We start from the raw sequence: 25,484 nt of genomic DNA, 5'->3' as shown, positions 1-25,484 counted from the left end.
CTAGGATTTCCTGATACTTCAATTAATCAATCTTGCCTTTCACACGCTGCAGGTTTCCAGTGCCAGAGAATGCAAAGCAGCCCCAGAGCATCACAGAGCCACCACCATGCTTAACGGTGTTATTTTCAGCATATGCTTCATTCTCCTTCCTCCAGACATACTACTGATCCATAGGGCCGAAAAGATCCAGTTTTGTTTCATCGCTCCACAGGACAGTGTCCCAAAACTTCTGTGGTTTATTTATATGATTTTGAGCACTTTTCGTGTGCTTTTGGGTCAGTAGTGGTGTACGTCTTGGAGTTCTGGCATGGAAACCACATGCATTTAGTATGCGCCCTAGTGTGCAAGCTGAAACCTCAGTGCCTGTTGCCTCCAAGTCTTACTGCAGGTCTTTTGCAGTCACACGATCGTTTTTCTTAACCTGCCTTCTCAGAAATCTGGTTGCAGCCATTGATAGCTTCCTTTTTCTGCCCCGTCCAGGTCGTGTAACCACTGTTCCTTTAAAGGTGCTGTATGTAACTTTTTCACTCTACTAAAGCATAAAAATACCATAATATGTTTGCATATATTGAGGAAACATGCTAAGTTCACATACTCGTTTCTCTGAAAAACACTTCTACAGCCAGTTATTTTACTTTGAAATGTGCGTTTCCAGGCTGGAATGTTTGATTTTGTTTTGATACAGCACGTTGCCAATTTGGCAATTTTCATTGTCCATTGCACTCGTTTCTGTTGCATGTGCTCAAACTGGCAACCCGTGTGAGCGCCATCCAAACTGAGGAGCAATTGGCGGGAGAAACAACGATCTCCGCTATTTTGAATTAGACTGCAGTACCCATGTCATTCTTACAGACTGCACCTTTAACTTTAAACTTGCAAACTGTGCTTCCAGCGGTGTCTCTAGAAACATTTAGTACCTGTGTTACTGTCACTCTCACACCACATGGACTCGTTATGTTTTGTCATCACCTACCTTCCTCACTCATTTGTTGTCACAGACACTAATTACGTTCAGCTGTGCACTCATCAGTCACCATCATTAACACCTGTATATATGTTCAGTTCTGTTTGAGTTCAGTGTCCGGTAGGCTTGGGCGGTATTCGAATTTTGATACCGTCAAACCTCCTCCCTATTTTACCGGGGTATACGGTATTACCCTGACTAATTAAAAATTATGACATAATGGGCTCAGACGGCGTCACCAAACTGTTGGCTTGTGCCTACACCGTTCAGAAACTGAATGCCAGATCGGGCAAAAAAAAAAAAAACACGTTGTGTCTGAGTCCGACGGCATTAACTGTTATTATGAGCCCGAGCCCGCATTATTCAACATAATATCTGTGTGCGTGCAACAAGCAAGAAGTGCCTTTGTAATCCGGTGACGCGTGTCCATTGATTTTTATTAATAAAACTTTTCTGCAAAGATGGAAGTTGACGATCGCTATCTCTGTAGTGAGAAATGCACATCATTACACAATCAGAGAGTGGCCTTTTTCTTTTCGTTTTGAATTGTTTCGTTTAAAGAAATTGACGATCGCCATCTCTGTAGTGAACGCTATAGAGAGAAATGCACACCATTGATTAATCAGACTATATTTCTTTTCGTTTTGAATTGTTTCGTTTAATGAAATTGACGATCGCATCTCCGTATGAACGCGCCTAGAGAGAAATGCACATCATGGATTACTTAGCCTAATCAGTGAGTAGCCTATTTCTTTCGTTTTTAATTGTTTCGTTTAAAGAAATTTCAAGCTTTATTTATATATAGTTGTCATGTCTGTGAGGCATAGCGTACACTGAGTTTCGGTTAATTTATGAGATTTCAATGCAAGTGACCGCGGCATGCCCATCATGTCATGATTATCCAGGAAATTGGTTGATGAAAAATTTATTAAAATTAAGAAACAATTTATACAAAACGAAATTCGTTTTAAAGAGGCCTTTTACAAAAGAAAATTTATTGAAGTGGTCAAATCGTCTGACTCCCGATGCATCCCATCTTATTTGTGCCGTTCACTTTTCATAATCAACAAAGATGAAAAAAATAACATTATAATATTTTAACAAATACGAAACTTAATGCGCTTATTTAATGAACTCGAGAACAAAATGCATCCTGGCAGCAGTGAGTGGGCGGTTGTTTCGGAGATGTGACATTAGGTTAGAGGTGTTTCCATCTCTCGCGGTCACCTTTTTATTGCACAATTTACAAATTGCCTCGTCAGTATTTACCGCCTCTCCCTTCTCATTCGGTTGGAACCAGAAATATTGCCAAACTGCAACCACACATAAGCATTTTTTAGGCAATAAATAAATTATATATATTATAGGCTATATAAGTGCCGGTAATGACGGTATTGAAACTGATACCGGTGCTATTTTAAGATCCCGCGGTATCCGATATTACCGTAATACCGCCCAACCCTAGTGTCCGGTGTCGTCAATGTTAGGTGTGTGTTCTGTTCGCCTGTCTGTTGTTCTCTAGTTAAAGGGGTGGTTGACTATGATTTCACTTTTCTAACTGTAGGTAGTGTGTAATGTTGCTGTTTGAGCATAAACAACATCTGCAAAGTTACAACGCTCAAAGTTCAAAGTAAACGGAGATATTTGCTTTTAAAGACTACAACAAACAGCTGGTAGGGACTACACGACATTCCTCACGGGTTAGAGATTTACATAAACCCCGCCCCCGTGAACCATGTTGAGAAGAGGAAGAGTTGTTGTAGTCGAGCACATTTGTGAGTCTGCTCAAGCTGTCGCATCCGTCTTTTCACATGCAATAGAAAGTCACTCTGTGTGCATCTCACAACAGTTCCTATATGAGCGATTTATAGATTATCATGACAGAATATGCTAATTGAAGATAGTTAACTCCACATCAGCAACATAAATTCATCAACTAACCATTCAGAGACGCTTTATATAGCATGTTAAAGTTGTCACTTTTCTGATGTCCCCAGAGATTTATTTTACATCTTGTGAAAAGGGCATTATACCACCCCTTTTAATAAACCTTTGAATTGGATATCACGTCTTCCTCATCTGTCTGTCAGCAACCACCCATGACAGAACACCGGACCAAACAAGTGAACGCGTGTGTAAAAACGTTCTTTTTCAGTTTTCGTGTTCAGTGTTTTTGTTCTGTTTTCACCCCTGCTTGCACCATGGACTTTCCAGCAGTAAGTCTCATGTGCCTTGAGCAGGGAGAACGCTCCCACGAGAAACACTTAGAAGAGTTGTTGAGTCTCGCCCATCAGATCACCTTCCCGGACAACTGCTTGTGCACGTTTCCTGCACAGTTGTCCGGGGAGGTTCCACGAGGGAGCTTTGCGTCATATGTGGAGTGGGTGCTGGCATCCTGCGGATCTGCGTTCACCGTCGAGGATGCCACCAGCCTCACTCCCCATCCAGTGCCCAGCCAGAACCACCCAGACAGCAAGGATCGTCGACTTGAGCCCACCGCAGGTAGCGCGACGGAGACCGCTGCAATGAATGAGCATGCGCCCACAAGAGTGACCAAGGACCATATCGCCATGGAGCCCGAGCAGTGCGCGCCTGACCAGGTGTGTGAGCTGGCCATCGGCCATTCGGTCTCGCCGGACTCCCTCGGCACGTCGGCTCCACCGAGGTCAGACATCGCTTCACCTCCGCTGCAGACTGTCCACTGCTCTCTGGTCCTCCACCCCTTCTGCTACGGTTTGCTCCGCCATACCTCAGGCTCCACCTCCGCCCTCGGTCACTCCAACTTGCCCTCAGACCTCCAGATCCCCACCTCGCTCTCGTGAGGTCGTTGTTGCGACTCCGTCGCGGCCGCCAAGATCATTACCATCTCGGCTCATCGGCTGCGCGGTGGGCTCCATCCTCTCCGGTCATTCCCATGGTGACCCTCACCAACATTCCACCGCCAGTCAACGCCACCATGGGGCACTCCGCTGGCTGTGGCCTGGATGGAAATCCATCAGCCCCTCCTACTGTGCCTGCTGTCTATTTTGCCAAGCCTTTGCCATCTCCTCATCCTCTTTGCCTCGTCACCACGGTTCTGTCACACTGTCACACCTGCCTTCGTCACTCATTTGTTATCACAGACACTAATTACATTCAACTATGAACTCATCAGTCACCATCATTAACACCTATATATATATATATATGTTCAGTTCTGTTTGAGTTCAGTGTCCGGTGTCGTCAATGTTAAGTGTGTGTTGCTCTCTGTTCACCTGTCTGTTGTTCTCTAGTTAAATAAACCTTTGAATTGGATATATTGTCTTCCTCATCTGTCTGCCAGCAACCACCTGGGACAGTTATCTTTTAGTATCTTGTTCTAGCTCAAGCAAACCTTGTGCAACTAATGAAGCCCTTGATTAGTTGCATCAGGTGTGCTTTAGACAAGACCTGTTTTGCCGATTTGTGCTGATTTGAGGGATTCTATTCAGGGGGTTGAATAATTTTGAGACTGCAGAATCATTAAAAGTTGCATTTTTCAGTTAAATTTGGGGAAACCACTTTAAACATTTGTTGTGTTGAGCTATTTCAATTACTTTTTTGATTTGTTCATTGCAAACAGCTCAAAGTCTGTACATGTTGCCAATAAACCTGATTTGCAGTGGGGGTTTAATTATATATATATGTAACAATATAATAGTCTGTTCATCCTTTCCAATAATTAGGAACATAAGTACAATCATGAGATAACTTAAGTCATTTTCATGTGTCATCATTACATAGTACCTTGGAAACATTCATCTCCAAATATTCTGTGTCAAATGGCACCATTGTTAGTTGAAAAAAATTGGTCTTGCTCTATGCAGCATGTCTTACCCTCTGAAACACTTCCTCGTGACTTTTGTCTGCTTCTCCGTTTCTGGTGACTGAGATTTGAGCAGCTGGGCTTCTGTGGGCCTCCTCTGCCATAGCCACCTTCAATACACATTACACAGACACACAATTACTAGGACATAAAAAAACAACATTGAAGCGGTTAAGCTGAGAGTTCAGATGCAGAGCGCTTCCACCACCAGAAAAGCTTTGCACAGGGGCTTGTCGGGGCTTGAGAAGTTATAACCGCACCACCATAAGCAAAGAAAATATAGCTATAAATAAAATGGATCAGGTCACCTGCTGCTTTGGAATAACTATTTAACAGCAACAGGGAAATATAACTATTAGTGAATAAGAAACTAATCACAGACATATCACCCTGTAGCCCAAGACTGGTTGCCCACTGAAGCCAAGCAGGTTTGAGTCTGGTCAGTACCTGGATGGGAGTCCTGGGAAAACTAGGTTGCTGTTGGAAGAGGTGTTAGTGAGGCCAGCAGAGGATGCTCACCCAGTGGTCTGTATGGGTCCTAATGCTCCACTATAGTGACGGGGAAACTATACTGTCACAAGCACCGTTCTTCGGATGAGATGTTAAAACTCTTGACTCTCTGTCTGTGGTCAATAAAAATCCCATGGCACTTCTCGTAAAGAGTAGGGGTGTAACCCCGATGTCTAGGCCAAATTCCCTCCATTGGCCCTGATCAATCATGGGCTCCTAATAATCCCCATCCTTTGAATTGGCTTGATCACTTTATCTCCTCTCCACCTATAGCTGGTGTGCGGTGAGCGCCCTGGCGCCGTTGTTCTGTGGCTGCCGTCACGTCATCCAAGTGGATGCTACACACTGGTGGTGGTTGAGAAGAGAACCCTGACATTGATTGTAAAGCGCATCTGGGTGTACAGTAGTACATAGTATAGCACTATATAAATGCTTGCTTCCTTCCTTCATTCATTTATTCATCAGGTACAGTCAGAATAGCTAAGTCTAACTACACTGCCATCTGGTGATCATTGTTTTCAGTTTGAGGGACAATTTATTTTCTTTACTTCTTTAGGGGAAAAACAACAACTTTGGACTCATTGTAAGGGAAGAAAATACATTTAAAATTTTTTTTAGTAATGTATTAGTAAATGTTGAAATGAACAACTACTAATGTAGTTAACTAATGTTAACAAATGGAACCTTATTGTAAAGTTTAACCTAATAAAAAAATAAATACCCTAAATAAAATCTAACCTGACTGAACTCTGTACAATGATGAGAGAAAGTGAGAGAGATAGCAGGCGGAAACTCACTAACAAGATAAAGCCTACGTGACATTGCATTAGAAAGTTGTGCCAAGTGGCTAAGAAGATTGCTGATGAGCTTTGTGGACAGTCTTTAAACGCTCTGATAAAAGCTGAAGTTCACTGCATTACAGTAAGTCCACCGGCTGTTTTTACATGACACACGATAGACAGAAGAGCTTCTACTTGGTCACTTCATGCACTTTTACTGAAAAAGACATGAGAAGACACATTTGAAACGCACAAAAATCTGATCACTCAATCCAGGTACACATGAGCTATAGCGACCATACCCGATCCGACAAATGACCCTGGACACGATGCAGGAGTGAGAGTGGAGACTAAGGCCCCGTTTACACCTGCTATTAAGAGGAGTTTTGGTCGATTGAATCACAAGTAGATGAGGGAGACACAAACCCGTTTTAATACGTCTCTTTTGTCCACTTTCAACCACTTCTGTCCTGATTTCTTCAAGGGGAGGGTCTATGGGCTGGTAAATGAATGTGTTTTTTCACATCTATCTAATGGACAAAATAAGCTTGCGCATTTTACATATGAACATGCCCGGAGATGACGGAAAAACAGCAGCTTTCATGTCTGCTCTGATAGCCCACGCTGAACACGGTGGGTGCATGTTAGAAATCCGGAATGGTGAGAGTACATTGTGCTTTGTACGTTTTTCATCTTCAAACCAAACTTTGGTCTCCAGCCGACAAAGTTTAAATCCATTCTGGCTAGTATAACGTTAATGCATTAAGTCAGTAGGGGGAGAGTAGGCGGTATTTTGTGTCTGTTCAAACACATTCGACCACATGAGCATTTACAATACGAAAGCAATCCAGTCTAACGCATTTTCGACTACCTCTGGAAGTGGTCGAAAGTAGACAAGCTCACAACAGTTTAAACCCTGTTTACACCTATATTTAGCGTCATCACCTACTTATCTACTACAGCAGCGCAGGGAATTCGTTGTGCCCAGGAGTAAAACAAAAAGACATGAACTTTCTTTTATTCAAATTGTTTTATAACTAACTTACAGGTTTGAATGTATGATGCCTGGTGTATTTCAGGTTTTTCTGTGTATCTGTTTGACCCCACCTGTTATTTTTTTATTGTTGTTGTTTTAAATTTCTTTTAAACTAGGTACATAAGGTTGTCTTGAGTATGTGTTATGTTTGATACATTGCAGGGTTTTGTTCTACAATATTCTGCCTTGTCAAACTCTAAATAAAACTAACTAATCCACTTGTGAGCCGATCGAGCAAAACGCATCTTAATACCAGGTGTAAACTAGGCCTAAGGGTGCGCCGATTGATCAGTGCACTTTCTTTCCTCCCTAAAAGCTAGCTAGATCATTGATTGACATGAAATACAGTCAACTGCTAAACTGCAGTTACATGTGCAAATGAAAGCAAATTACGAATGCAAAATACAGCTTGCTGTCACTTTGGTTTTGCAATTTATGGCTTTAAGCAATTAAATATGCCATTATTGTTAAAGTGTCCTTGCATGTGGTTTAATGTGTAACTACAAAAAAGGCTATTATGGTTTGTGTTATGCGGAAAGGCTCAGTGATTTGAATCTTAAAGAACGATCGCTTGTTTGTCTGGCCAGTGAAAACAGCACACAGTGTCCAATAACAGCGCATGAATCTTTTAAAGCCACCTGATGCCATCATGCCAGGAGGACAGTGACTCTAAACTCTCTCAGATGAATCAAATGACAACTGTGGTTGTCACTGGTTTCTTTAAACAACTCTACAAGCGATTCAAATCTGGATTGTCTTTTGCAGTCACAATTTTAAAAGCCCTTATTTCCAAACACTGTACAGTTTGGCATCAGATTTGATGATTAAAGCAGCATTGATGAACAGTGCCTCGGTCAAGCCCAGCAGAAGAGTCCCCTAGAGTTCAGTTGCTTAGAGACATTAACAAAGAGAGCTACAGAAACAACAGCAATCTGATCAGACATTCTAAAGACAGAGCTGTTGTCATGATCTCTTCATGAAAGCGACATAGGTCTAATAAATGCTTGAAGAAAACAAAAGATAGGTTTCTTAAGCAAACCCTTCAGTTATCAGAAAGAGTCAGTTAACATTTCCTTATCAGGACAGGCTGAATAACTATTTCAATCATGCTGACAGATAAAGTGCAGTAATCAGGCATGTGACTAGCTGACAAAAGACAAAAAAACTGACATGACGTGAAGGCCGGGTAACCCATCCTCGGAATTTGTCCTCTGCGTTTAACCAATCCAAGTTAAGTTAGTACGTTAGGAACGAGTAGTGAACACACACCCAGAGCAGTGGCCAGCCAGTTTTGCTGTGGCGCCCAGGGAGCAATTGGGGATTACGAGCCTTGCTCAAGGGCACCTCAGTCATTTCCTACAGGTATTGAGAATTGAACTTACAACCTTCAGGTTACCAGTCTGACTCTATAACCAATAGGCCACGACTAGGCATTTTATAAGCAACAACACTTGCAGAGTAGCTTTTTCAGAAACTGAAAAAGAACAGTGCAACAAGTAAGACTATTTATTCATATAATTACATCAAACCGTTACGATATGATGATCGCACTAAACCATATCATTCTCACAACCATGCACTGTCAAAATTCATAATAAAGTTACAGGGCAACTGGGGAGTAGCACAGTTTCAAATGCGATTTTTACTCGCATTTAGTGCTTTAAATCCTGGCCAACAAGCTAAGGGTGTCCCGCAGATGGCGCCGCGAACTTCAAGCAATCCTTGCATGAAATAAATGTATTAAAAAACAACATTTTGCTGATTATTTTGTAATTGTTTAAGGCCATTTCATGATTTCAATCATTATACAGTAACCAGCACCCCCCATCCCCATTTTGTTCCCCCTCAGATTTACCCAATTCATGTGGGTCATACTTAATACGGAAAAATCACATCTTGAGTAATATGCGTCCTGCTGTCAGTTTGTTAGAAAAGCACCCATAGTGCACTGGGCTTGTTGCTCCAGTCTGCTATGGATATGCCTACCAGAGTCAAATACCGCCTAGCTTTAATAGGAAATACTTCTTAGCAAACTTTTAGTCACAATGGTGTTGGACTTGTATTGTTCCCGGGTGCAAAAATGCACAAAAAAAAACAAGTTACTTTTGGTTTCCAATGAAGGATCCAGCATGTTGTAGGCTGTGGCTAAAGGCCGCAAAAAATCATAAATACGGAGAGAACAATGCAACGGAAAATCTGAAAAACCTCAGTGTTTGTAGTCAACATTTCAAACTGGATGACCATGAACACAATGTTTTAGGCCAAACAGAGGGGACAAAAATGAATGAAACTGCTGTTCTGTCAGTTCCGCCAAACCTCCGTAGCAAAACACAGTCACATACAGGTAAGAAAGCTGTTGCCATAATGTTTCATTTTTACCATAATGCCGTCTAAAGAGTAGACTAAGTACGATAATAACTGTTCTGTTAATAACCCTCTGTCAATCGAACTGTCCATGGGCGGGGATACAAATACGTGGAAGTATAATCTGTAGTTTTCACGAAAACCTGGGAGCGTTTTGCATCATCCGGCGGACTTTTACTGACAAATAAACATGAATTTCTCGGTCCAGGTAACACGGAGAACATTCTTCATTTACATATACTACCGACATTGAAACAATACAAAGCGGATTGAAAATAGGCAAATTTACACTTTAACGTTAGACAGTTTAGATTTATATGCTGTTGAATGATTAATGATCACTTTGCAATTTGCATAAGCAACTTACTGGTTCAAACATATTTTTATTTGCTTCTTATTGGAACCGGAGATGCTGTACTATTTCAGAAGATCCGTATTGGTGCCACCTCTCTGCTAACTTTCCACTGTAAATTTATTATGGTTACATTTAGAGGAATGTACTAGCAGATCGTTTCACTGACATTGGACATACATATTATATATATATAAACTTTGGTTGAAATAAAGTGCATGATTTTATGCACCGGTGAATTGTGTGTAAAGTGTGTAAAGTGCATCACATCACCACAATGCATGGCAATGACAAGTCTTTAAACTAAAGAGCATGAAATAGTACATTAAATAAATGCAATAATAACAGCAACGACCAAACAAAATTTACCAGAATAGGCAATAGGAATATATATATATATAAAAATAAAAAAAGCACCATCACCCATATAAAGGAAAAAGGACACCTCGCAAAGAAAGAGAACAAGAGAAAGATGCTTCATAATGCTGTAACATTCAGGCAAAAGTCCAGTTATTTTAAAATCACAGACAATTTGGCTGATTCAAATAATATTTATATTTCCACTTATGAAAAATCATTCATGCCTGAAATCATAGCAACATGTATGAGCGAGATTAAGCATAAGCCAAGCTACAGGTCTCACAATATCATTAGTCACCTTCACTTCAGCTTCTGTCGCCACACTGCTCGTTTCAGAATCACGATTATCCTCAATGATTCCACTAGTTTTACTGTGGGCCTGAGAATCCTCATCTTCATCACCATCCTTACTAAGAGTATTATTGTGGTTTCCAACCTCCTTGTTCTCACTGATGTCAATTTCAGTCATGTGTGTTTCATCCAGGCTGTTTTTTCTGGCCTCTGATTGGCTCAGAGATTCAGCAGTATTTTGGAGGCCCTGTTCTTTAGGGTCCAATTGATTATCCTGTGAAGCATTCTTCTCCGAGTCAAAACTAGCTTCTGACATTCCTGAAAGTAAACATACATATGAGCAACTGACCAAGTTTTTTTCCCTTCTTCTGAATTCAAGAAAATGTTAGAATTCCACAGAGGCTGATGTTTTAGGAAGGGGATCTGCCATTACACATCACGAAACAAACATCCACTTTAAGTACAAACCACCTATAATTATTACAGGTCAATGACCAAGAACCAATTTTGATGGCTGAAATTCAGACCTGGCAAAAGATGGGTTAGTAAATCGAAATACAGTGTATGCGCCACCTTTCTGTCGAATGTTAGTTTCAATCGGCTTTTAGATCATGTTTTTTGACAGAAAGCCATTTTGACTTCCGGTCTGTATTTTCACAGCGATCTTGCGTATTTATGAATGAACGGCTCGTTTTAAAATCTTCCCGGTCTACTGACATTTGTTGAGACATCTGCTTTAAACATTACAATCCTCATGATAACTTTCGTTAACTTTTCATTAATTAAATCCACTTCAAAAGCTAATTACTCCTGGACAGCAATGCCATAGAAATATACAGAGTGACTGCAAAAACGGAAGTTCAAAGACAATATTCTAAAGATGGCGGCGCCCTCGTTTCTCTGGCGCTTAAGGTCTATAAACTACACAAATAAATGCAAATTCAGGCCTAAAAAGACTTTTTTATACATTTGCAGCACATAGCCTACAGCAGTGACTAGTAACTAAGATCCACCATCTACACTACTCACATCCAAAATATTAAGTTTAATAAGGGAAGCCCTTTCTACAAAGGAAGGCTCAAATGTTCTTTAATTATTAAAGTCTTGTCTACATATTTTCATATCCAGCAAACAATATAAAAATTATATTCAATACCAAAAGCAACCTCATACTATGATCATGCTGCCTCACCAGTGGCAGTAAGTCGAAGTAAGTCCAATTTTATGTGTATTGCTTGCCATGCAAATCTGTCCTAGTTTTGAAGATTGGTTAACCATTCATACATATATTATTAACCATGATTTTACTACAAATAAAACCAAAAAAACAATACTTACTATAGTTAAACCAAGTTTAACCATGGATTTTGTTGTAAAACTGATTATACAAATGGTAATCAATTTGCCCAAACACATGGTTACTACACTTTTACTATAATAAAACCATGGTTAATTTTCATACCTTTCATGAGTGTAATTTACTCATTCCGAGTTTAAAATAAAATATTTAGAATTTTTAAGCATCTATTTAGTTTTAATAGAAGGAGGGTAAAAGTAGGCCACAGACAATTGTAGGAAGAAGCCCACTGTTCCTTAAAAAAAATAAGCTGGACAAGAAATTAAGAAACCTATTACGGCGAAGGCCTCACACTGGAATATCTCACTTAGGTCACGCTAGTTTGAACTCTTCATTGGACCGTCAAGTCACATGACGTTATTAATATTCATGAACAATTCCTTTGCCATAGTAGGATTCGTTATTTCGCGTCGTGGACACGTAAACGATTTTCTACTTTCCAATGTTAAGCAACTCGTAACACTTTCCGATGTTAAGCACAACACTTACAATCAAAAACAAAACAAGGTGTATATTTAAAAGCATCCTCTTTATGAACACAAGTGTTGTTGTTTAATTAATGGCATTGTCTTATTCCTTCCTGGAATTCAATCTCTCACTGTTGCACCCGCACGTCACAAAGTTGCTATTGAGTTACTTCCTTTGCCTAGAGCACTTAAGTCGAGTTACGTGTTACAAAACGCAATAAACATGCTCTTTTACTCTCTATACCGCTTTTAAATCAACAATGCGTCCTTCATTAATCATAAACATATGAATGATAAGGAATATGAAGAGTTGACATTCAGTTTTTTCGCCTCCTCATCTAAGGCGTGAAATGATTAGAACCGAATATAAAACAAGTCGACAGTTTGGTATGCTGAATTTCCTTAAGTTACTTTTCCCCATGGAAGAGGAGGCAGAGAATCAACCCCGCACACTGAAGCCATCATGCCAGCCATCATTACATTCATGAGCACCGATGCAACAGTTGACTCTGTTCAACAGCACTCACCTGCACACGGATTACAACTGTTCTCTTTCCTGTTGCACAGCTCGTTTCATAAAAATAATCTTGGCTTGACTTTGAGTTGCTAGGTGTATCATTCGATACACAGCGAGTCCCTCCACAGCTCAGTGAAAGTCTTTTCAAACACACCCGGAAGAGGACGTGTGTGTCAGTAGATATACTGGAACCAGAGCATGTCTGTCTCCTAGCGGTCAAAATAACAATGCCAACACCAACCAAACAATAAACATCGCACTGTAACCACAGAACCAACTCAAATATTATCAGAACCATATTTTATTATTTGATTTATTATCATTTTATTTGATTTTATTATAATACTGTTTATTCGTATTTTAAACGAGCTTATGTGTATTATATATTTTTAAATGTATATTTTTTAATGTTTTTAATTAATGTTTTAATTTTGTTATTATTAGTTTTTGATATTTATATGTAGCTTTAATTTGTATTTATTTTTGTATTTTAATCATTTTAGTACTTAATCTATTTTTTACAGTCTATGTTCTTAATCTTAAGATAATTTTCATCTAATATATGTATTTTATTATATGTCAGCTGTCTTCAGAAATGCATTGAATATACTGACTTTACATTTAGTCCAAAACAATTGTGTGGTGGTTAAACCGATGACTAGTATACGAAATAAAACTAATATAAGCAGTGTGGTCTCCTCATGGATCCAGGGAGGCCGCCAGCAATTTTGGGCCCTATGAAAGAATATGAGGTTAGGCCCCCTGCCGCACCCATTCCATTAATAAAATCGATCTCTGGGGCCCCCAAAAGTGCGTGGGCCCTTAGAATCGTCCTAACTTTCACCCCTTAGCAGCCCCGCTGCATGGATCATTCCAAAACGTAGCATGGAAATCACAATAATGGGTGTCTTGTAAAATCTGCTCTACCTTGGTAAACGGACACAATTTTCTTATCAAATTAGCCTATTTATTTTTAGAGTGGGATATCTACAGTATGTTGAGTGCAAGTACGCATAACATTTCAGCCACTAGGTGGCATGGTAGGCTATGTATGTTTTAGTAGTGTACAACAGCCCACATGCTAGGGCAGAAAACAACAAATCTAAGCATAGGCCTATAGGCTATTCATTTCTAATTTATCCTTTTTTTTTTTTTTTTTTATTCAGCGAGCATTCTACATTTTTGCAAATGTAGTGAATATTAGTGAATTTTATTGTGATTCTATTGATAAAGTTATTGTTAAAATAAGTTTTAATATGCAGTTTGATATAATGCAACATTTAGTTTTGGTCCAGGGCTGAAAAAAGTTTGAGCATCTCTATAGCGGTTTTCAAAGTAGGGTAAAAAATAAATAAAAATAAATAAAGTGTTATGTTTAGGGCTGTCAAAAGTTAACTTAAGTTAAGTTAAGTTTAAAATAAAGTTACCATTAATTAAATAGGTTTAACATGTTCATTTAACACACATAACACACTTACCATATTTGACATTATTACTTTCATTCTCATTTCTAAAGACAAAAATGTCATGTCATGATTATTTTATTCTGTCAACAGCTCTAGTTTTAACAGTAAGAAAAAAGAAAAGTGCTTATAAAGCATTTCTGAATTCAGTGCCATCACTAGGGGCCACTAAAGACCACAGATACCTGCAACTAACTGAAGGTCTGTTTTAAAGTTAGAGGTCTGTTTATCAGGATGGTGTGGATATAGGATTGTTAGTGTATTAGCAGGAAACGTTTTAGTCAAACAATCTTCGTATACATATTGTTAAAAAAAAACCTTTAAGAATAAACATCACGTATGATTTTCTTTTCTTACATTTATTTGCTTTTATTTTGTATTGAGTGACGGCTGAAGAAAAAATGATACAAATCATCAATGATCAAATTACATTACATGACGGTGGGTGTTAATAAATGCACTTAACACTAATGAAATGACAACATATTGCTACTGTGACAAACAAATAAAATGAGACAGGTGTTGAAAATATGTACAAACATAAAAACCTGAATATTTACAGAGTATGACAAAAGTTTGGACATTACCATGAGACGATTTCACTTACCAACTTCTGTACATAAAGTACAATTGAATCAACATTGCTCTAAATGAGCACTGAGACCGAGAGAAAAACATCTCTGTGGTTTTACCAACATGTGACTTTACTCTAATACTGGGTATTCATAAGCCAAAACGAAACAGCAAACAACTTTGTGAGCATAACAAGAAACAGACCCATACAGTACAACATTATTAATATAACTGACACAGAAAAGAAATAAACCAATATTGTGTATATAAAATTGCTGATTGAAATTCAAAAGGCATAACATAGAAACAGTGCAGTATTGAGGCTCAAGTATGGAGACAAAAACACTGGGCTAAAGAAATTATGCATTTGTGGCCTTCTCATAACTGTCTGGGGAGAAATGAAAACATTCACATTAACATACATGATTATGCTTCAGAGACTAGCGTCACATGGGATATTTTGAAACATTGAGAATAGAGCCAGCTATCTCATTGTGCTCATAAAAGTACTTATAGGAAAACTAACTGTTGGCAGATTCCATGTAGTCCATGCTAAAAAAAAAAAGTGTCTTAACCATGTTTGATGGAAACATCTTTCATCTTTTTTTTCATCTATCATCTTATGGCCTTAAAATCTTCACACCTACCATTTTAACATCTCACATAAACTACATATTTCCAAAATATATGATAAACCCTTTCTAATTAATGGGTCTGGTGATTCCAGTAATTTTTGTGAGGACAATTATTGCAATGGCATACAATGGCATTCTATGGATTTTAACTTTGTTGCAACGAAGATTATCATAAAGATTTTCAATAGGGTTCTGACTGGTCAAATTCTTGCACATCCAACTCAATAAATCAATACTATATGGAAATTGCTTTGTGCAAAGGGGTATTGTCATTTAGAAACAGAAAAAGACCCTGCCCAAACTGCTGGAAGTACAGAATTGTACTTCTGTCTATGAAGTACAGAATTGTCTGGAATGACATTATAATGAGAAGCATTACAGGGATACTTTTCTTTCCCTTGTTTTCTGCCCCTCCACTTCAAGTCTATTAACCACAACTTTGATGCTTCAAAATGTTCATAAAGGCATCAGAAAAAGTCATCCATATAGGCGAGACATGATGAACAGATTTAATTTAGGCTTTAATCACATAAAAACAGGGATCAACATGCATAGAACAAATCAGATCTAGTAAACGGAAGCTCAAACATGCTTTCTTGATAAACGAGAATAAATTAAGTATCACGGAAGCACGTTCAAGCTTCCTGCAAGAACCAGCGAGGTTTGTTCTTATGCGACAAGCAAGTAATGTTAAGCAAGTTTAGCATATTTGTTGAGTTCTATGCATGTGCGTTGATCAACTTTTATATGTGAATAAAAGCCCAAATTAAATCTTTTCATCATTTAAAGCGATCATGCCTCTTCAGACGACTTGGATTATGCCACTCGATTTATATGGACCACTTTACAATGTCTTCTACAATTTTTTAAAGCATCAACATTTTGGCTGAATAGACTTTCAATGGAGGACAGCAATCTCTCAGGTTTCATGAACAAATATCTTCATTTGTGGTTCGAAGATGAACAAAAGTCACAAAAGATGAACATGGATTTGGAAGGACATGAGGGTTTTTGGGTGAACTATCCCTTTAAAGTTTGTTTTCACTGGAATTAATGGAATAGCCAAACTCGTTAATTAGAAGGGGGTTTCCACATACTTTTGCCCATATAATGCAGCATCTCATTAATCTCAGCCAATTTTAAAATAATAACATAAAAAATGTAGACTAAAGATATAAAACATCTCTCTGGAAATTGTTCTGCACATGAGTATTGTGGATGGTAAATATTACAGGTAAAGTAAATGAACAACAGTCATGAGTAGAAATGAAAAGTTGGAACTGAGCTGAATCTATGCTAGGTACTTTTTGACAGTTACATCCGACAGCTCCACTACCCTCAATCCTGAGATCTGAATGGCCAGTTCTCAAAACGGCACTGGGAAAGCAGACATTAGGGTTTTGAATGAACTTTTGCATCTATCTATGGTGTGACTCTAACAGGTCTTCATTTTCAAGATCCTTTGAGTGCTCTGATCAGTGGACAATCCTAGCACTGAAGTTTGCGAATACTGCGGGAAATTCTCTTAAACTCCCGCTGACCCTTCTGCCAGCGCTTCAGTGATGTGATGACTAAATGACCGTCCATCTTCTGGCCCATCACCAGATAAGCAGCGTTGATGTCATTCATTTCGTCGCACACACACTTAAGGCCATCTTTCAGCCAAAGCACTGTCTTCCTGAGGTCACGCTCAGTGACGCCACCATTTAGCTTGTAGATAGTCTTGCTCTTGGTTTCTGGAATGATCTTTGTGTCGCCATTCATGTAGGAGATCTCCTTGACTTTGATCTTTAAAGCTAGTGAGTGAATATGATTGAAGGTTGAGGACAATGGATATAAACAACTGCTTAAATTCATTGCAAACTATGTATATATATATATATATATGACCTTTTGGTTTTTCTGAACACTTAAAAATAAACATTCCTCAGTAATTCTTTGCAGATCATTTTCTCATTTTCACTTAGTCTGCTGAAGAGTATTAAGATTGCTAAAAGTGCATCTTAAGCCAGTGAAGAACAGTAAACCAGCCTTTGCTGGTTTAAGCAGGTTTTTCAGCAACTATATGTGACCCTGGACCACAAAACCAGTCATAAGTTGCACTGGTATATTTGTGGTAATAGCCAACAATACATTGTATGAGGCAAAATTATCGATTTTTCTTTTATGCCAAAAATCACTTATATATTAAGTAAAGATCATGTTCCATGAAGATATTTAGTAAATTTACCATAAATATATGTATCTAAAAAAATATTTTTGTGAGTGGATGCAGCAAAATCACGAACAAAAATGGACAACATAAAGGCGATTTTCTCAATGTTTCGATTTTTTTTTCAAAGGTTCTTTAAGTTTTTGAGCTCTATAAAGCACCAGATGGTTTTCAAAAGAACAAGAAAACAAAAAGTCCCTTGTTGAATTTAAAGGGATATTTCATGTTAGTTCTCCCAAAAATTATTTACTCCTGTATGCATTTTGTTCTTTTGAGGGACACAAAAGAAGGAATTCTGAGAAATGTCTCATGGCCAGTTTTTTTCTTTTTCTTCTTCTTTCTACAATTAAGTCACATCAAGTGTTGTTTTGGACCCCAGTTGCTTTCATTTTATGGGGAAAAAAGAGTTGAAATATTATACAAAATATGTTATTTTGTGTTCTGCAGAAGAAGAAAAAGAAAGTAAATAATACATGTTTGGACATGAGGGTGAGTAAATGATCTTCATTTTTGGGTGAATATGGCTCATAGCTTTAGGCTGCATAACCCATTTAGGTAATAAGAAACCTTTATTTTTAATAGTGTAAAACAGAGATAACCCTACATTAATTCAGATGCTTAAAGCAAACATAAAACATACTGTATCCTTACCGAAGTCATTTTTGCACAGGCTGTCCACAATTTCATTGTCATTCTCAGGCTTTTCTTTGCAGGCATCACACACCTTTGGAACTAAAAAAACAAAAACAAAAAACAGAGAGAGAGAGAGAGAGAGAGAGAGAGAGAGAGAGAGAGAGAGAGAGAGAGAGAGAGAGAGAGAGAGAGAGAGAGAGAGAGAGAGAGAGAAAGATCACCATATCAATGAAGGTAAAGGGTGAAGATGCATCTAAAAAGTGACTTATACTTTCATACCTTCCTTGGTATCTGGCACTAAAGCATCTGCACCAGCGGGTGGTATGCACAGGTCATTATCCAGAGGGAAGCGATCGCAGTCCAGCATGTCCGGCCAAGGAAACCCAAAAGCGGCCATCACTGGAGCGCAGCCGCTCTTCACGTTCTCACACAGTGACCTGCACGGCTGAATCGGCTCGTCCAGATCATCCAGACACACCGGAGCGAACAGAGAGCAGAGAAACTTCTTGGTGTCTGGATGGCACTGTTTCTGCACCAGAGGGGTCCAGGAGGATGCCTGCTGGAGAACCTCGTTCATGGTTTCGTGTCCGAGGAGGTTAGGCAGACGCATGTCCGTGTACTCGATGTCATGACACAGGAGCAGGTTTGCAGGAATGGGTTTGCAGTTGCTCTTTTTCTGAAAGAGCTCTGGCTGATCGAAGGCGTATAATCCATGAAGCGCATCTAAATATCCAGGTAAGGTAAGCGTAACCAGCAGTGCCAGATACGCGCGCATCTTTATTTCAGTTTTGCGGAGACAGAAGTCTAACGAGGTGTTATGGATAACTGAATTCTCTTCTGTGCCAACCTGTTATCTTAGGAAAGTCTGGGCGGAGCGAGAGAAGGCGCTCAGATGTCCACAGTTGTTACGCTGTTTCCTGCATATAGCCTATAGGTTTGATTTCACAACCTAGTTAGTTAGGATGCACACCTACATCGCTTTTGGTCATCGAACGTTCGAACGGCGAAATAAATTCTTGAATTTGTGAAAAATGTTTCCTCCCAACTAAAAAAAGCAAGTTCTAACGTTGCTAACGAGTGTTATAAAAACGTTAGGCTTTCTGTTCTCTGTAGGCTACGTTCAAAACGGACCCAAACCTTAAAAAAAGATTATTCAAGCGCGCTATTCTTCTTCTTCTTCTTCATCTTACAAACTAGAAGTAGGGCCTAAGATTTGTACTTTTTATGTACTTTTCAGATATATAAAACAAAACTATACAAGTGGCTTATTTATCTTTTTGTAGCCTACTTCTATTTCATAAGAAATAACACTTAGAAAAAGGTTACAAAAGGTTGTTTTTTTGCAGCGGTGCCATTGGGTTCCCCAAAGAACCTTTCGGTGAACAGTTTTCATGGAACTATAGAAGCTAATAAAGAGCCTTTATTTTCAAGGTACACTCAAGTGGAATGAATGCAGATTGTTAAAGGGTTAGTTCACCCAAAAATGAAAATTATGTCATTACTCACCCTCATGTTGTTCAAAACCATAAGACTTTCGTTCATCTTCAGAAAACAAATGAAGATCTTTTTGATGAAATGTGAGAGCTTTCTGTCCCTTCACTGACAGCTACACAACTACCACTTTGAGGCTTCAAAAAGTTTATAAAGAGATCGTAAAAATAATCCATATGAATTGAGCGGTTAAATCCAAATTTGTGTTCCGAAGATGAACGAATTGCTTACGGGTTTGGAACGACATGAGGGTGAGTAATTAATGACAGAATTAGATGGAGATTTACATCGACTTATTTAAATGACTTGATGATGATAAAGCACTTACACAGTCATATTACTATGACAATATTTCATATGAAAATATGCAAGATATTGTGGTAGATTTTTCTTTTTTCGCACCTGACCTAAGACTACCTGGGTCTCGTCTACAATCGACGGCCCCGTTCAATAATATTTAGGCTATATTCTAGCGCGTCTCCTCATCGACGTCGGCCGAGTCCCCTAATCCTATACTCTAGCTTCTGTTACTTGGTAGAAGCAAACTCTGTTTTCTTGATTACTTCATTGTTAATCACAAGTCCCCTATTTGTTATTTATACACTCACACACTCAAAGTCACGAGTTTTCGACCAAAGGGTTTGGAAACATTTAAGATTCAAAAGCATATAAATGTTGTTCCTGCAAGAAAAATAAATGTTAGTTATGATTAATTTAAAAATCCATCAAAATATCCATTCTCTTTTCTTTTCAAGTGATCAATTGATTTATGAGTTGCTGTAAGGCTTTCATTTGGTATAGGTGCATAATTCATATTCTTTGGTGAATGATGCTGTGGTCTTTACCCTTTTCACACTCACGGTCATCTGTCATCATTAAGGCACAATATGAGAAGTTCATAAGTTTATACAACATGGCTAACATATATATATATATATATATATATATATATATATATATATATATATATATATATATATATATATATATGTGTGTGTGTGTGTGTGTGTGTGTGTGTGTGTGCATGTGTGTGAAGTGAAAATGAGAAAGAATGAGAATGATGGAGAAAATAAGAGAAAGAGAGCTGTTGAGGGAATCTGAACTCCTGCAGTAGATCTGGTTCCTGCATCATTCATCACTCTGTACGGTCCAGTTTTAAGCCACTGAGTGGGTCACACAAACAAACCCTTTCTCATCTCAAGACAGCCTCCCACCCCTCGTCCCTCTAGAGTTAAAGGAAGCTTAGAGTTGACAGCGACAATTCTGAACCACATAATTCGTTAAGTGAAGACAAAGGTTCTTTATAGTGGAAAAGGTTATTTTTTGATTATCAAAATGTTCTGCACTCTAAGAAAAAATGTCCATCATTAAATCAAAATCAAAATGCCATCTCTGCAAAAATCCTTTTGAATCCTTTTTAAGAGTGTATAAAGAAACTTTTGTTGAATAGAATGGATCCATGGATGTTTAAGGTTCTTCATGGAACCATATAGATACCAATAAAAAACATTATTTTCAAGAGAGTATTGTAATGGTCTGGGTGTATGTTATTTTAAGACCCATGTTTAGAGTTTCCTCAAGTCTTGCATTTGTGAGGAGAATGACGAAGGCGAATATATGCTGTGCCACTCTGTTCTGGTTTATGCTTTAAAAAAAGAACAATAATAGTAATAATTGTTAACAGCAACCTGTGTCATGTGGATCATTTACAACACACTATGGTTACAGTATGTAGCATTGTTGAGACACATTTTTTAGATCTGTCTTGTCACCAGGTAACTGAGTAACAGTTTCTCCTGAAGTCCTTGTGGAGAAATTCCCCTAAGGCTTCTAAAGGTCATAGGTTCAGAGGCCCCCATTAAATACAGGTTAGCTGCTGGGGTTTCCCTTCTTTGGGATCCTGCTGGGAAGTAGTCATTTAAAGGCTTGTTTCTAGCTGTAAAGTGATATTCCTGGGTCTCTATGACGATAAGACAAGTTTTGCTCTCTAGGAGATCTGTGTCCTCCATTTGCCCTTTTGTTGTGCTTAAGTTGTGTGTATGTGTCAATATTTGTCTGTCTAGCCAGAGTGGAGGGGTTACTGATATTGATTAGATACCAGATGGTGTCTTCTTAAGTTTGGATCATTCGGGGTCTCATTTTATGAGCATTACAGACAATGTGTGTGTGTTTTTTTATATCAGTGAAACGGTTCTTAAACTGATTTAACATCAACTGTTCAGCTGTTGAACAGTCTAACACCAACTGCTTTAACTTAACCTTGTGTCAGACAGCTTAAAAACTGGTTTAAATCAATTAAAATATCAGTGTTGCTGGTTTTATTAAATCCCCTTTCACCAAAATTGAATAATGTTTACAAAAATCATGCTGAAATTTCATGGTGAAGCTTGAGTTTGATTTAAAAATGGTTTCTTATCAGATTTACTCGGTGCTTTTGACCTTAGAGCCATTCAGAATTGAATTAATGCCTTTTAACTCTTTCCCCGTCATTGACGGAATTTTCCAGGTGGTGCTCACTGCAGAGCCAAATGACGTCCAGCTCCACCACTTCTCTGGACGTCATGGGTTGAGCTAGTCCAGCTCCACCTCTGTGGATCTAATAGGTGGAGGGAAAGAGTTATGGGCAGGGTTAGGGTGTGGATGGACCTTCTATAACTCCACCTATTACGCCATATTACATCCAGAGAGGGGGAGCTCCAACAATGGCTCTGCAGTGAGCTTCCACTCGATTTGTCCTTCTTTTCCGTGTTTTCACTTACGCATATTCTGAAAGAGGGTAGAATCTCTGGATCAAAACACTGGCAAAAAGGGAGCAGCAACAAGTGACAAAAGCATTGCTTATGCACGTTTTATTCTTTGAAAGAGTCTTAGCCGCTGCCAAAAAAGAATGCATGAAGCTTGAATAAAACGGGTTATTATGTTTAAATTAAGAAGCTTTGTTCTTTCTTTTGATGTATTGCAGGTTGAGATATTCATACAACAAAATATTCTGGGGGCCATGGAAGTTTTGTGAAAATGATCAAAAATGTTGGTGGTGGCTGGCAATTTTTTTTTTTTTTACGCTTGTGGGTGAGGAAAGAGTTGAAATCCAGGTAAAAAATAAGATGCTGTATTGCATTTGGAATTTGAACATAAGTAAAAATGATATAATTATTTTTTCATTCTAATTGCTAGAAAAACAGTGTGTCAAGACAAACTTTGAATGTTAGTTTGACAAAGACTTGCTTGAAAGTTTTTTTGGAGAAAAAGGTTTAAAAGGCTTGAAGTGTAGTTCACCCAAAAATGAAAATGATGCCATAATTTACAGTATTCACCCTTATGATGTTCCAAACCTATAACTTCCTTCTGTAGAACATCATTAGCATATTTTGTATTTATTTTATAATAGTTGTTGTTAGTTGTATGTTGTTCAGTACAAAGAAACCAAAATTGTTTGGTTCAAAATATCTTTTGTGTTGATGAAATGCCAAGAAAAGTATCATATTAACTTTCCTAAACTATTTACATTTACATTTACATTTACATTTAGTCATTTAGCAGACGCTTTTATCCAAAGCGACTTACAAATCGACTTATTTAAAAGTGTATACTTAACAAACAGAGATGATTAACTACTAATTAACAACTAATTAAAAAATGTAACCTGTGATGTTAAGTGATGTAGTAGTTAAAGTTTAGCGCTTGTAATCAGGTCGCTAGTTCGTCTCCAAAAGGGTTTGGAAACATTTAGGATTCAAAAGCATATGAATGTTGTTCCTGCAAGAAAAATAAATCTTAGTTATGATTAATTAAAAAATCCATCACAATATCCATTCTCTTGTCTTTTCAAGTGATCAATTGATTTATGAGTTGCTGTAAGGCTTTCATTTGGTAGGTGCATAATTCATATTCTTTGGTGAATGATGCTGTGGTCTTTACCCTTTTCACACTCACGGTCATCTGTCATCATTAAGACACAATATGAGAAGTTCATAAGTTTATACAATATGGCTAACATGGCTAAAATATTCTGGGGGCCATTGAAGTTTTGTGGAAATTATCAAAAATGCTGGTGGTGGCTGGCAAAACATTTTTTAAACGCTTGTGGGAAAGACTTGAAATCCAGGTAGAAAATAAGATGCTATATTGCAATTGGAATTTGCAAATGAACAAGCCAAAAAGATTAAATATTGAATACATTTTAATAAACAAAGTATGGCTAAAGCTATAACACAGTTGCAACCATCTGACATGATATTTTTAAATACATATTTAAAAAAAAAAAAATGTATGAAATTTGATTTTCATATGTGTAGCATGAATTGTATGTATTTAGCATAGTCTTTGGTCAGTTGTGTTTCTCCTAAGAGTCAGTGCAGGGTTAAAAGCTGTCTTCGGACCAGTTTTGAGATATAACCTTCACCTTCAGCCTTCATAGCTGACAGCAGGTTCTCATTAATGTGCCCATGAGAAAATGAGAGCCAGCTTGCAGCAGTTCAGCATCTTACATCTGTACCTCTCTAACCTATGTCTCTCTCTCTCTTTCTTTCCTCAACTTCCAACTGCATTACGCATCACTATTTCCCTAATACATTTTTTTGATCAAGATTCACATGTCAGGCCACTGTCATAAATAATTAGAGAATGTATGCTTTCTCTGCCTGTGACCCTGCAGAGGCTAAATCGGTTTGGAGAATGGATGGATGTACTTTCTGGCAAGAACAAATGGGCCTTTGATAGTTAAACATCTTCTAGTGTAAGTTCAGTTCTTCAGCGTTTTTATTTCTTCGACATTAAAGTTCTTTTTCTTTTTCAAATAGGGTGGTCAAATAACAGGAAAGTATGTTGGCTCATACAAACTAAATGCTGCCAGCAGTTGTTATTATATGGTAACTATTTTGTTTCCCAAAGGGCACACAGCAATCATAATGTAACAATTGCATATTTTTCCTCATAATTGTTTCTTTGAAATGAATATTCGGTGTTGCTTGTGGTAAAAGAGTCAAAATTTCCGGTAAGATAAATATGTTTCTACTTTGTACAACTAAAGTAAGTTGTACGGTGATATCTTCAATGAGATCATCAAAAAGGGGAACTTGTGATTTTCTAAAGACCAGAAAAAGATACTTGCAGGTCAATGATATGATACTAATTTTTTGTTGTTGTCCGGATCTATTAATTTATTCAAAATTTCACACATGCTATGACTAGAGATCTTCTATTAACTTCCATGATTATTTTTTATTTAAATAAAAGTAAAATTCTGATATTTTAATATGTGCCATAAATTCAAAATGGTCAGGTTGATGATACAAATGTCCATATCATAATGAAGGAAAAAGGCTCATTAAAAGAATGAAAAAAGAGACATATTTATATTATTACAAAAGAAAATTGTTTACTCTTTTAATATTATTTTCAGAGAAAAAACATACTCACTGATAAGTATTTTAACAATTTTGTCTGCCAATGTCTATTAAAAATCAGGGCTGCATTTCTCAAAAGCATTGTGAGCTAAGTTGATCATAAAGACCACTGTTGGCAATGGTTCTTCACCGTAGGCTCAGGATGCTTTTTGGTTGCACTTTATTTTACAGTACAATACTTACATGTACTTTCAGTACGTGCTTGCCTATAAAAAAGTACCCAGTAATAAT

The 25,484-nt window shown here is 38.0% G+C and overlaps 2 protein-coding genes across 5 annotated transcripts in view; both read right to left on the bottom strand.

The window, feature by feature from the left end:
* arfip1 (ADP-ribosylation factor interacting protein 1 (arfaptin 1)) overlaps positions 1-13,044 on the bottom strand; it is a 31,281-nt gene extending 18,237 nt beyond the window's left edge. The window contains exons 1-3 of one of the 4 annotated variants that reach the window (XM_084401676.1): positions 12,852-13,025; positions 10,508-10,818; positions 4,820-4,918 (exon numbers count right to left, since the gene is read on the bottom strand). In XM_084401676.1, the coding sequence (XP_084257802.1) occupies positions 4,820-4,918; positions 10,508-10,816 (408 nt within the window). In that variant the 5' untranslated portion in view covers positions 10,817-10,818; positions 12,852-13,025. Of the gene's footprint in view, positions 1-4,819; positions 4,919-10,507; positions 10,819-12,851 lie in introns of all 4 variants that reach the window. The other 3 variants (XM_084401677.1, XM_084401679.1, XM_084401678.1) reach the window with 3 other exon arrangements.
* Positions 13,045-14,680: 1,636 nt separating this feature from the next.
* Positions 14,681-19,195, bottom strand: sfrp2 (secreted frizzled-related protein 2). The gene is made up of 3 exons (XM_084402698.1): positions 18,637-19,195; positions 18,376-18,456; positions 14,681-17,308 (listed from the first exon to the last, which is right to left on the bottom strand). Exons 1-3 carry the CDS (start codon positions 19,130-19,132, stop codon positions 17,001-17,003), a joined length of 885 nt encoding a protein of 294 aa, XP_084258824.1. The 5' UTR covers positions 19,133-19,195; the 3' UTR covers positions 14,681-17,000.
* Positions 19,196-25,484: the final 6,289 nt, after the last annotated feature.

The sequence above is a fragment of the Rutilus rutilus genome (genome assembly GCF_951802725.1).
Source record: "Rutilus rutilus genome assembly, chromosome: 2".
NCBI lineage: Eukaryota > Metazoa > Chordata > Actinopteri > Cypriniformes > Leuciscidae > Rutilus > Rutilus rutilus.
The sequence above is the reverse complement of the archived record's forward strand: the minus strand, read 5'-3'. Positions and strand labels throughout refer to the sequence as shown.

Coding starts and splice junctions, on each gene's coding strand:
- sfrp2 (XM_084402698.1), bottom strand. CDS start 19,132: ATGCGCGCGTATCTGGCACTGCTGGTTACGCTTACCTTACCTGGATAT. Junction 18,457..18,636: donor AGTGCCAGATACCAAGGAAG/GTATGAAAGTAT, acceptor TTGTTTTTTTAG/TTCCAAAGGTGTGTGATGCC. Junction 17,309..18,375: donor CCTGTGCAAAAATGACTTCG/GTAAGGATACAG, acceptor TTCACTCACTAG/CTTTAAAGATCAAAGTCAAG.